Source organism: Platichthys flesus, chromosome 9, assembly GCF_949316205.1.
Source record: "Platichthys flesus chromosome 9, fPlaFle2.1, whole genome shotgun sequence".
Lineage (NCBI taxonomy): Eukaryota > Metazoa > Chordata > Actinopteri > Pleuronectiformes > Pleuronectidae > Platichthys > Platichthys flesus.
The window spans coordinates 21,117,126-21,130,722 of record NC_084953.1 but is presented as its reverse complement, the minus strand read 5'-3'; the positions used below and the strand labels follow the sequence as shown (position 1 = coordinate 21,130,722).

The 13,597-nt window shown below is 44.3% G+C and overlaps 1 protein-coding gene across 1 annotated transcript; it reads left to right on the top strand.

Annotated features, from left to right (window-relative positions):
- Nucleotides 1-3,759: 3,759 nt before the first annotated feature.
- ndnf (neuron-derived neurotrophic factor) lies at nucleotides 3,760-13,220 on the top strand. The gene is made up of 4 exons (XM_062396366.1): nucleotides 3,760-4,116; nucleotides 9,222-9,416; nucleotides 9,848-9,972; nucleotides 11,095-13,220. The coding sequence occupies exons 2-4, from the start codon at nucleotides 9,223-9,225 to the stop codon at nucleotides 12,489-12,491; spliced, it is 1,716 nt and encodes a 571-aa protein (XP_062252350.1). The 5' UTR covers nucleotides 3,760-4,116; nucleotide 9,222; the 3' UTR covers nucleotides 12,492-13,220.
- Nucleotides 13,221-13,597: the final 377 nt, after the last annotated feature.

Here is a 13,597-nt window from a genome sequence, read left to right as displayed (position 1 = left end):
AGCCTGGCTGGGTTAATGATGAACTAACTTTTAGGTGGGCAGACGGCTAAAAGCAAGGCCTCGTCCTCCTCCCTCTGCAGCTGTGATGAAAAACCTCTCGGAGGACGGGAATAAAAAGGATGTTAGGCGAGTGCTGCAGATTACAACCTCCAGGCTCTGCTCACTGTCATACGAATGCATTACAGCCCAATAAGATATTACTTCCCATCCCTGTGTTAATGGATTACCTGAGCCACTGGGGAAGTGTGAGGAGATCAATCAGATGAAGCAACAGTCAGTGACAGAGTTATCCCCCAATAGCAAACAGACTGAGGGCAGGCGGCGTGTAATGATTCTCAGAATGTTTCTGTTCTGGACTGACCTGCAAACACCTCAAAACCACAAAATTCCACTCACGTTATGAATGATGAATTCACAGAGTAGTGACCCATTTTGTCAAACCAGATCACTGATCTGACGTTTCATCTGTGAATGTTATAGAACACCACCTGCTGACATTTGGATCAGAGGTGATGTTACACCCTGACAATGAGGATGGAGAACATGGCTCTGTGAAACCCATGACCGGATGTGCATCAGCTGCACAAGCTCCATGTTTCACCCTGATAATAAACTATCAATCACTGGGTTAGATCCCCCAGGAAAAGGGTTGGTCGTTCAATTTATTAAACATAATTTCTTATCACTTTCAACTTGAAAGAACATTTTTATCTTCTGCAACTCTGAGCTTCTCTCTCCTCCTCTTCTTCCTCATCACATTAATGTTTTATCAATACATGTTAATATCATTTCAGATTCGGGATCACTGCTGAGACCAGATCTTGTATCGTGATTGTGGATTCTAATAACAACTGAACTTGTTTCAATATACGATATACCTGGTCACATACAGCATACTACTATTATTGGCAGTACCTCAATTATTACACTGATCTGATTTGATTTATATGGGGAATTTCTGATGTTGTGTTTCCAGTTGTTGGTTTGGAGGATTGTTGCAGACACAGTGATTTTACTTTGTGTTCGTCTTATCATTAAAAGAGGGAGGTTGACATTTTTATAATGAAGGAGCAAAACATTTGCTTAAGTGAAGTTGCTATTACTTTATGTGATTTATTAACATTTGACTTTTAATGTCAATGACTTTAAACATTAATGTGTGTGAAACCAAATCAATGGATTCCTGTTACAGAGAAAAAAACTGACTGAGTGTGTAGGTAATCTGAGTGAGCGCATACCTCCACTAAGTCCCAGTAGTCTCCCTAAATACATACAAGCTGCAACAAATTTTACTCTTTCACAGATATCAGTCCCCTAAACATGGCTGGTTTTTACATTAAGATTCTTATTCTTTGAGAAATTTGAGAAAATGTCAATAAAACACCCCATAAGGAAAGTGTCCATTTGTCCAGATATGTGCCAAACACGAATGGTTCTTTCTTGGTCCACCATGTTGAAAGAAAATCAATTCAGTGTTTTTTATGTAATGCTGCGGTCAAACATGAATGAAAACATAACCTCCTTGGCGGAGGTAATGATCATGAAAACTGGTCACCAGATTCTTTTTTGTAGTTTGCTTGTTCTCTGGGTTATCCCTTTTTTTCCAAGGTTTTCTAGCTTGCGCAATCCAAAGACATTCATAAGAGACTCTAAATTGACCGTAGGTATAAGAATGTGAGAGTGAATGATGGTTTTTCTCTGTATGTAACCCCGCGTGTCGCCCAATGTCAGCAGGGATTGGCTCAATATCCCCTTCTGCAACCCCGAAAGTAAAATCAGAATAGATAATGGATGGCTGGATGACATCTGACAACCATCAAGATGCCATTGAGCAAGGCTGCAGTGGAGCTGGTCACTTACAAACAGCAAAAACTGCCAGGTGCAAACGTGTAGCATGTAGCTGTTTGTTGCTGCAGAAGTGTGTGTCCCATGTTGACTAGAAAAAATTATCTTTTTTGTGTGAAATTTCCTCAGTAAAATAAAAAACATGATTAATTTTCATGTCTGCAGTGGAGCTGAAATAAAGCAGAGGGATTAGCATTACAGGAGCCTTTCCCCCCTCCTTATTCCCCTCCTCCTTCCATAAACTGTCCCACAGCGTGGATACATTTCCAAGACTTTGGCATGTGGCTTGGTCAGTGCAGTGTGTGTGCGTGAGAGAGTGTGTGTGTTATTGTGAGTATAGCGTACATGTCCCCAGAAGGGATTGGTTTTCACAGCTTGGTGATGTGGCTAATAGCAGATTCAATTTGGCACCTATTTTAATCCCCAGGATGTGAAGGTCACTGCAGCAGCACTAACCACGAGCCCATGCATCAATAACACCAGTGCACATCAGTGGTCTAACACTCTGCTTTATAATATTCTTAAAAAATATTTCTTAAGCCTGTGTTATATATTGATGTGCAGCAAACGATGCTCTTTTTTTTCTGTTCAGTCATTTCTGTGATAATCTGTTTAGGTCAAAGAAAAACGTTTCCGTGCCAGTGAAAAACACACGCCTTGTTAAAGCAGACGCTAGATGACGCTGTTACACCAACACTGTGTCCAGCCTCTCACTTGCAGCAGTCTTCTGAAGATCGGACAATTCTTAAGAAGCACCAACCCTAAGGGCTGGTTAATGCATAGTCATTTTTAAGTAACTATTTGAGCTAAATATAAAAAAAAAGTGTGACTTTTTAAATGTATCCACTTGCTAACTTATATGACCGTAACATACTTCAAATATCTGAGTGGAACAAGTTTTCCTCCTTCCTTGTGTAAATGTAAATAAATCATGATGATGACGATGATGGTGATGAGATGAAGATGTCAGCTTCTTGCTCCAACCTGAAAAATGCAACCTGCGTGAAAACGTGCAGCCACACATGAGGTGACATGAAAGACGGTCCTCCTGGGGAGGAAACAGCAGGAAGCGGCAGCATCCTCTAAATCCAGATTGTCTGGTCATCAGACACGGACCCCCTCACCACCACCACCTCCCACCTCCCACCTCCTCCTCATCAAGCCATAAATTTGCGGCCAATTCAGCTCGGAGACAGTCAGTGTCTCTTATCTAAGATAAATATTTGCTTCCTTGGGCTTCAGTTCAACGCAGGAACAGCCCTGGTGCCTCACAGGGAGTTTCCGGACCATCACCACACTTTGCATTATTGGTGTCTTTAGTCTTTAGTCACATTCCACTTGTGTTCCCTCCTCTTCTCTCCATCATGAAAGCTGCTGTGCAGAGGAGGTGTGTGTCATGATCGTGGTGTGCGTGCACGGCTACCAGGGCCCGTGATAAAACTTGCCTATTTGCCCCGAGGGTTGCGTGACTTTCACAGGGCGCCCTCGCCCAAAGTAATAATTTCCAGGGCGCATCGCAGAAAACAGAGGGCATAATAAAATGTGTGAGGGGGAACCCCAGCTCTCAGGTCCCATCTTACAGTCTGACGAGCTCAGGTTTATTCCTCGTGAGATTTAACGTCAAGTTCAATTCAGAAATGATCAGACTTTGAACAATTATACACAAAATGCACCATGGAGAATTCAAGTGATGTGTGTGTGCCAAGTTTTCCTTTTTCCTTCTCTGGTGTAAATGCTTTAGGTTTGGGGGGCCAGGCAAACATGGGGACTAACTCTGTCTGGTCCCTGCATCTCTCTTTTCTTTTTTTTCTAACTGCTGCTGAGGGAGGGGTTGGTTCTGTGTCTTGGAGTCTTCAACAAGAGGGAAGACGAAGTTTCGCACCAGTTCTGCCTCCAATCCAGCGGAGGTTTCAATAGCAGCGGCGCGGCAGGGGAGGGACGCACTGCCAGCACTCAGGATACCCACTCAGCACACACACACACTCAACACACACACTCACACTCCTGCCCACCACGGACCAGTTAAATCCGCAAGGAAACTGCAAACACGCACCAGAGCAGTCGCCTAATCCGCTTGATAGGCACCAACAATAGAAGTGGAAACTGGGGGAAACTACTGGACGCTGCAGAGGACAACTTGTGTTTTCGTTTTTTCTTTCAGTTTGATTCATTTTGAAGGCACCTATTTAAAAAAAAAAGAAGCCCTGGTGATATCAGAGTGGTTTAAGAACAAGACCCTTCACATAACCTCGCCGTTTCATAGCCCGCAAGGTAAGAACACGTTTGTATTTTTCACGATCTTCTCTCTGCGTCTGATCCAGTTTCTAGAAATTATGGGTTTAGAGAAAAACCGCACCCCTCGTGTTCTTTAACTTTTCTTCTACTAATTTCTTTTTGAATGTTCAGAAAATCCCAACACACCACAAAAAATAAATCCAGAGACTCCTCCAGTAACGTCTTTGAAACGTCTGCCAGAGACAGATACACACAGAGAAAAAGACCGAGGGAGCGAGGGGAAGAGATTTTGCGGTTTACAACTCCGGGAAGTTAAAAGTTTCGAACACATCTGAATCCAGCCCGGGCTCACATGCTCTTTTAATTTTCGGTTATTTTGCTGTGGGCTGTAGTGGAGCACAGCGCATGGCGCGGCGCTGGTGAGTATCCGTTAAACTGGTGAACTTTGGAAAACCCTCTCGCTTTTGTGCCTCCCGCGGGTTCCCATGCTCCCGGAGGTGACACAGCACCAAGTAAAGGCGATTTATCAATAGTATCTCCGTGTGCGGTATCCTCTCCGTGCGCGCGTTTGACTGCAGAGTTGCACATTTGGCTTTAGTTACATTTGGCTCATTGCGTGACCCACGGGCGCTTTTACGCACCTGTAAGAGCCCATTACGCACAGAAATTTAGTTTTTAATGAGAATAATTAATGTTTAATTTAGTTGAAATGTTCATCTATGGTCTCAGGCAACACATCCAATGACATTTTAGATCGTGTTGTCGTTTGTTTCCATGTGAGCGCCGTGTTTTTCCTCCTCTCAGTCGGTGTTTAATGAGAGACATACCCGGAGCGCAGGGACATGAATAACTGTGTTTAGTAGCGGGGGTGAAGCCGCACTGCCTCCCTTCTACTTTCTCAGGAGAATGAATCATGAACAAAAAAAAGTGTTAAAATGGGGAAGGTCTGCGTCGCATACCGTAACTAAACCGTGATTTGCATATGAAAACTCTCCGGCTGAAGAATTCCGCCAGTGTTGCTATAGCCGTGCGAGTTCAGAGAAGTGACAGGCTTCAGTGTAAGTGCATATACAGTCTCCTCCACGCTGCCTTCTTCTTGTCACACATCCAGAGTCACTGGGGGAAGATTATAGACGCACTTTTTTTATTTCCTTGTTAAATTATTCAGCCCATCCACACCCCTTGCACTCCCACTCCCAGGGCTCATTCATTTTTTTCCAAAGCCCCTCATTAAGCTCCCTCTGACGGACACAAGCAGAGGCAGTGCCCCGGTCACACTGGCTGCTGAACAGCCTTTCTGTGCCCCTGTTTTCCCTATTTCTCTTTCCCCCCCAAGCACAACATAAGAGATCATGATTGACTCATTTCCTATACATGTGCGTGTGTGCCCCGGATGATGGGCGCAGGGTGGATGACTTTCCCATGGGGCATTTGCTGTTGTGATCTATAATCGCCCCTTTGCAGCCACAATGCCAGCACATCAGTCAGAGCCACCACCACCAACACCCCCAACACCCACCCACCCTCAATTCTATTTGAAAACGCAGAAAGCGGCCCGGCGACCTGACCCTTCCTCACATAGAGACATTCCAGGATGCAGGGCTAAATACAAGCCCCAGAGATGGACTATAAAGAAGCAGAAGGGGAGGAGGGGAGGGTGAGGGGAAGGAGAGGAAACTGGGCTCTCCTCTCCATCATGCTATTGTGCCAGCGTTAGTGGTTTTGATGATGTGGAGAGTTCAGAAACTCAAACTGTGAGCGATGTTGTGGATGGCAAGTAGACCGGTCCTGAGTGATGATTAAGACTCATACACAGAGCCGAGTGCAGGAATGTCATGGTTTGGACACACACACACATAGACATACACACACCAGATAAAAATCTCCATTCTTGGATCCAAGCCTTTACCACAGTCTCTACCAATTCATTAATGAGCTATTTAGCCGTCCAAGAGCCCCAGACCTGCTCTGGTTTGGCCTGTCGAATAGAACAGGTCCAGGTCCTGTGCGGCTCCATCCTTGGGCTCCCAGCCCTCCACACTCTCCACTCACTCCACATTGGCCCTGAAGTGACAGCAGTGATGGAGTTCGCTACCGAAGACCCAACATAAATCTCCCTTCAAACTTCCTTAAAGAAAACACACAGAGGCTTCAGGTCCCGCGAGCCCCTGCCAGGCGTCTTGTTGGGTGGAATCCGAAATGTCTCTTTATTTGTGTTGAAATTAAACTGTCTTTTATTCCCTCCCGTTCTGTTAATGAGCTCCATGTGGCAGCAGGCAAGAGTCTTATCCATCTTGACAAGGAGCTGGAGGGAAGGAGAGGGAGACGGGCTAAACAAAGTGAGGGGAGAGAGAGGGGGGAGAGTTGGGAGAGAGGGGAGAGTGGGGAGAGACAGGAGGTCAGAGGCAGTTTGGTGCACAAACATTTAAGTATATATGTGCGGGATACATGCACAATCCGGTGGACGAGCAACGCAGCAATATAGTTGGAAGTAAATCACACTTTTGCTTAAAATATCAGTGGATGGTGAATGACTTTCATTTTGCAGTTGAATGTCACAGAACATTTTTTATCCATCTGGAAGATGTAAAGAGAATAATGTGAACTTTTTGTTATTTATTTACCCACTATTTCCTTATAATAACCGCTGGTTAAAGCTGCTAGTCGTATAAACTCAAATGAAGGAGTGCCATAGCTCAGATTGTGTCTAAAACGGCCATCAGGATGTACTTCCATTTTCCCCCCTCGTCCCATTTCACAGCTCTCCAGATTCCACAGCTTAACAATTTACATATACAGGATGTTTTCTAACCAAAATGCTTTGTTAATTGCACTAAAAGCGAAACAAAAAGCTATAACTGTATAAGTAAACAGATAAAAAGCAACAGCAAAACAAAGTCGACAAGACTGCGGTTGACCTTGCCTTAAAATGATCCGTTCCTCAAATTGCGATCATGCATTCTTCCCCATTCAAATTAAACATTAGACTTTATTTGTTCCAGATGCAGCAGTTTTTGATGTGATATTTTGGTAAGGGAACTCTGTGGTATGAGAATGATGCATGGCCGCATGTAAAAGCAGATCCAGCGCAGGCTGTGTGACCATGTTGACTCTGCACTGGTCCATGCAACCACAGTGACCCGACACAACTGCTGTAATATTCAGATGCCCTCTCTGTGCAGTGAGTACTGTAAAAACATACTGAGTGCTTTGGTGCATGTGGGGGAAGTAGAGGGCTCCGACATGGGGTTTAAATCAGCAGCGTCACATGTGAGGAGCACATTGAAAGCACACATCTAATGTGCTAATGACAGTGGTGATAAAACCCCTTCCTGTATGAGTGATAGCAGACATTAAGTGTAATGGCCTCAGTGTGCTGGACTGAGCTGGCCAGGGGGACGGGGTCCTCGCTGTGTCCGCATGCTGTTTGGGGAAGCTGGATTGAAGGACAGCTCTGAACAGCCCAGTACATACCACCTCAGCGCTGCCGTGAGTATTAATAGACACGTCTTTGTTCCGACTGACACGCTTCTGAAGTGGAATGAGACAAGCCGAGGCGATAAGGATCTCCACTCTCTGTGTGAGTCAAACCTCAAAGTGCCACTTAGGCGGCTTTCCTTTTGCTGTCTGAAGTCTGGCAGTACAACGGGAGGCTGGGCTCAGACGCAAGCACAGACGGAGACACTGACAGGAGCTGTCAAGGCCTTTTCCCCCTGCTTGTGTTTTGAAAGGACCACAATGTAGAACTGAAGCCATGTTTGTAGAGGGGAAGTTGGTCCAGGCATGAGCGTCCTCTGGTTTTACTTATCTGTTTATGAAGGCAAAAGGGGAAGAGGGGGGAGCAAATGGTAATGACAGAGCGCAAGGGAGGGCCATGTGTGTATGTGTGAAAGAGAAAGGGATTATTTGTTGATGAAAAAAAAAACATGATCAAGGGAAAGAGACAGATAAGGGAGGGTGAGCAGAGAAAGGGAGAGGGGTCATTAAAAGGACACCATCCCGCTTGCAGTAAATGGCAGTAAAGTATCTGGCTAATCTGCCATCATTACGCTGATTAAATCACCAGGGATTTGGCGTTCCCATCAGCTGCAATCAATGGGGCACAAATCAATAGACAGGGGATACATGAGAGGCTCAGAGCCACAGTCAGCTGCACCTTGTCCTGAGCCACAGCTCCATCCGAGACACCAGACACTTTTATGTTAGCGTCAATAAAAATTTAACAACATGGATTTGGGGATTTTTTCATAAAGAGTTTTATGAAATGGTGTGGTTCCACATTGCTCCAAGCAACGTATTCTCCTTCACACAAGCGTTAAAACCTAATCCCTCCTTCCACCCTATGGCCGGGGGTACTCATTCACTCCCTTCACTCTTTGTCTCTCAGTCATTGATTCCCTCACAGATGGTTGTCGTCCAGGTTAAATGTCAAATGTTGATTGAGGTAAAAACTTGAAAATTTAAAACAAGAAGTAAAAGAAAATGTGAAGCAGAATTTTTTATTTAGGTGCCAAAATGAGGTGAGGCCAAATACATTAAGGAACATTTACGTCTTTAGTCTAGGATAAGAAGAAAATTAGGAAAAAGTTATTGAGACCTCCAATGGAAAACATTGAGATTTGCAATACATAACTAAAACATTAAAAGTTTTGAGAAATACACATGTGTGTTTAACAGTCAATAGTTGCATGAGATGAAAATAATAATGACAATAATTATCATGTATGTATGGTAAATATCAAGCTACAACCAAGATGCAATTAGCTGACTTTAGCATTGTATAACGACTGGAAAAAGGGAGAAACCGCTACATTAGCTCTCTTCAAAAGTAGAGAGTCGATACCCCTCACATGTCAAGGTTAACCGTTGTCTTGTCTTTATGCTAAGCTAAACTAAGCTATGAATGTAGCTCCATATTTAGAGTGGTATCATTATCCTCATCTAAGTATTTACAAGAAAACAAATAAGAAATTTTCCTTAAATGTAAAAGTTACAGAATGTAGAAATTACTATCTCAGTAATGGAATCAGGTATAAACAAGTTAAATATCATTAATAATAAACTGACAGCAAGTGCAGGGCTGCGTCTGTTTTCAGGACTTATCTTATTATGTAAATTAAGTAATTATCTTTGTCTTTCAGAATGAGACAGTGTAAAGGTTGGAGTGCGGTCCTGCTGGTGCTGTTGGGGCTGGGGGTTGTGGCCCAGAAGCTACCCACGAGAGATGAAGGCCTCTTCCAGATGCAGATCAGAGACAAGACGCTGTTCCATGACTCCTCTGTCATCCCGGACGGAGCTGAGATCAGTGGCTACCTCTTCAGGGACACACCTAAAAGGTGAGTGCTCTACAAAGCAACACAGACTCCTTAATCGCAGTCATTAAAAACATTTACATTTTGTTATGAGGTCAAAAAGGGCCTAAATCCACCTTCCATCGCTGACTGATCCATAACAATCGCAGAGGGAAACATTAAACTTGCTGATGGCTACTTACTGTAAGTAGATAGGGAACATCAGATGTTGCTCTGTAAAATGATCTATTATGTTGATGCAAAAACTAAATAATAGATGAGAAACTCATTCTTGCGTAATAGAGTGTCTATCTGCTCAGAGGGGCAGACACCAAGGTCGGTGGAACAGTAATATCACCGAGTGCGACAGTCCTCAGCAGGCTGCTCACGCATTAAGCCCATACATTATTTAGGTTAACTTCAAGCTATGATGAAACATGAGTGCTGGTGCTCATATCAGGTCTATCATTTTACAGGTACTACTTTGTGGTGGAGGAAGACAACACACCCCTGTCTGTGACCGTGACACCTTGTGATGCTCCTCTGGAGTGGAAACTCACTCTGCAGGAGCTGCCAGAAGAGGCCAGTGGAGAGGGATCAGGTATAATTGACATCAGACAGCAGTGGAAGAGGTTAATGACATGTTATGCGGAAATATCACTATCCACCAACCACAATTAACTGACACAGTGATGTTAGGCTTTGTGTTTTGGTGGGTTTTAATTAAGTCAGTCGTAGTGTCTAGTCTGACCACTTATGATGTCTGACTCGGCCCAAGCTGACGTCTATAATTTTAGAGCAGGGCTCTACTCTAGTCATCCTAGTGAATCAAAGCCATTACATCCCTTTTATTTAAGCTGTCTTGGTCTTCTTAAGGTAAATATGGCTGCTCTGTCTGTCTATCTGTCTTCCTTCCTTCCTCTTTTCCTTTCCTTTTTTTCCTTTCTTCTGCCTCACATTCAACTTTCTCCATCTGGACGTTGTTCTTTCAGCATCAGATCATGCCAAATTACTGAAGTGGTGGTTTTGAGTGTAGCATATATTTGAATGTCAATACACCAGCACCTGCAAATGTGTCAGTGCGCCTGTCAAATCAAATATCACAAAATGATTTATTGGGTAGTTGCAAGGTTGAAGACATGTTCTTTGCCTCAAGAGAACATAATTCACCCTGAAGTAGGAGAATAATGATGAGTTTGGACCCGACACAGGCAAATCATTTGGCCCTTTACAAAACTTGTTGCCGCGCTATAGTTCAGCAAGTGAACTTCTTCCTGTCCCTGCAGCTCTTTTAGCTAAATGTCTCTGGTGGTCTTTGAGCATTAATTTTTTGTATTTTTCTGAGCACACTCACTGGTTGACAAACATAATATTATGGTTTCTTGCTCAGTAAGAGCTCAGACTGTCTCTCTCATGTGGACGCTACAATGCGCCTCTTTCTAACGCAGCTCCCCTGAAAGGCTCAGTGAGTGCTGGCTTTGGGGATGTTTGGAGTGAAAACATGGCTGCCATGTGAAGGGCTAATCGTCCGTGAGGTTTGCAGAGCTTCATTGGAACCTCACAGGATCAACTGCTAAAGATATTTTTTTAGTATGTGTGGAATATAGCTTTTAATCAAAGACAAAATAAAACGAGAAAGAGGGGAAATATTGGTCATTACAAAACATATCTGTCAACATTGTAAAAATGTGTAACAATAACGTGTTGGCCATTTGTTTTCCAGGAGAGCCTGAACCCCTTGACCAGCAGAAACAGCAGGTGACCGTAGAAGAAGGGACGGAGCTCTTCACCTACAAGGGTAACGATGTGGAGTCCTACGTGGCCACCAGTACGCCCTCTGGCCTCTACCAACTGGATCTGCTGTCCACAGAGAAAGACAGCAACTTCAAGGTGTACGCCACCACAACTCCAGAGTCTGACCAGCCGTACCCGGAGCTGCCCTACGACCCCCGTGTGGATGTGACTGCTCTGGGCCGTACCACTGTCACCCTGGCCTGGAAGCCTACACCTACAAGCTCACTGATGGGCCAGCCTGTCCAGTATTGTGTAGTAATCAACAAGGAGCACAATTTCAAGAGCATGTGCGCTGCTGAAGCTAAGATCAGCTCTGACGATGCCTTCATGCCGGCTCCGAAGCCTGGGAGAGACTTTAGCCCATTTGACTTTATGCACTTTGGCTTTGTTCCCTCTGACAACGGTTTTGGCAAAGATCGAGGCCTCACAAGTAACAAGATCTCCCGGGCGTACACAGCGAAGCCCAAAACATCAGACATTCAGAAGTTGTGCATTGGCAATAAAAACATTTTCACTGTGTCCGATCTGAAACCAGACACACAGTACTACTTTGATGTGTTTGCCGTGAATTCTGCCACCAACACCAGCACAGCATACGTGGGTACTTTTGCCCGCACTAAAGAGGAAGCTCGTCAGAAGACAGTGGAGCTGAAAGACGGCAAAGTATCGGACGTTTTCATCAAGAGAAAAGGCAGTAAGTTTCTGCGCTTTGCTCCGGTGTCTTCCCATCAGAGGTTCACTTTGTTTGTCCACACATGTCTGGACGCTGTGCAGGTGCAGGTGAGACGTGACGGAAAGTTGCTTCTCTCCCAGAACGTGGAGGGGGTACGGCAGTTTCAATTGCGGGGAAAACCAAAAGCCAAGTATCTGATCCGTTTGAGAGGCAGCAGGAAAGGAGCCTCCACTTTGAAGGTACTCGCCAGTACGAAACCCAGCAGCAAGCAGCCTTTCCCTTCACTTCCAGAGGATACACGCATCAAGGCCTTTGACAAGCTGCGCACCTGCTCCTCCGTCACCGTGGCCTGGCTGGGCACGCAGGACCGCAATAAATTCTGCATTTACCGCAAAGAGGTGGCTGATAATTACGGCGAGGAGCAGAGACGCCGGGAACAAAACCAATGTGCCGGGCCAGAGACCCGCAGGAAGTCAGAGAAGGTCCTGTGCAAGTACTTCCACAGCCCAAACCTGCAGAAAGCTGTGACTACAGAGACCATCACTGGTTTGGAGCCAGGCAAGACCTACCTGCTGGACGTTTACGTGGTGGGACACAGTGGCCACTCAGTGAAGTACCAGAGCAAACTGGTGAAAACAAGGAAATACTGCTAAATGACTCTGTAAAGAATAAATCTATTATAAATATATATATTAAATAAGTTTATTTAACTCTAAGTGATATTCTACTAAGGAGTGTATACAGACTGACTACTCACACAGCTGATGGGCCTGTGGCAGTGACTGAACTGTTTGTAGAGAGAGATATCCACCTGTATATTTATGTTTACATTTCATTGAGGCACGTCTGGGCGGCCCATAGCGGGAGCTGCTTTGTTACCAGGCTTGTCGACCTGACATCATGTTGCCACCAGGGAGGCAGAACTTCAAAGAAGATCATCTTTCACGTTGAATGTTTCTCTGTTGCTGCATGATACTTGCTTTTGTCTGTCATATTTGTACGTTCCTTCAGTTTCAAATCACCTTGACCAGAGGAGATAGAGTCGCTGCCTGTATTGTATAAATCTCTCGCTGCATATCCACTACATGTTTTAGAAAGATTTTAAATTATTTTATACTTTTTTGTCTCTCTTTTTGATTGTCTGTTTTTATTGATGACAATAATAACTGTTACGAGGAAATTCCAGTTTTATGAGGAAGCTGTCGTAGTTCAGACATTCCCTTATGTATCTCAGCCAGTGTTTGCTCTAGAGCCCATCTTGTAAATGTGTTCTGTGCTGGAGATCTGTGTTATTATCACTGTATCCCTGTGTGTGTGTGTCACATGTACAGAGTTGTCCTGCCAATATTCATGTACATAAACACTAAATATAGAACAAGTAATCCCTGTGTCACCCTGGGTGTCATGTTCTTTTGCCAAGCCGTTAACATCACAATCACGGCTCCGAGATGAAAGAGGTCACATTGTATGCGTTCAGTGTTTATAGACTCGGACATCTATATTAAGGCTGCATATAAGAAGGGCTGAAGTAATAACTTTATCCTATAAAGGATTTCTGCTAAGAAAAGGTCAATACAGGATGAATTATTCACAGGAAATACCTTTTCCAGACTTCTGCTACCGGATCAAGTGGTGCCTATAGATTAACTGTAATAAGTCTTTTTGAGTGCATATCGTGAGGACTTATATTTTCAATCACCTTCTAAGAACAGCTCTTTCACATGGAACACAATACGTTTTAACTGTTCTGAGAGTATAG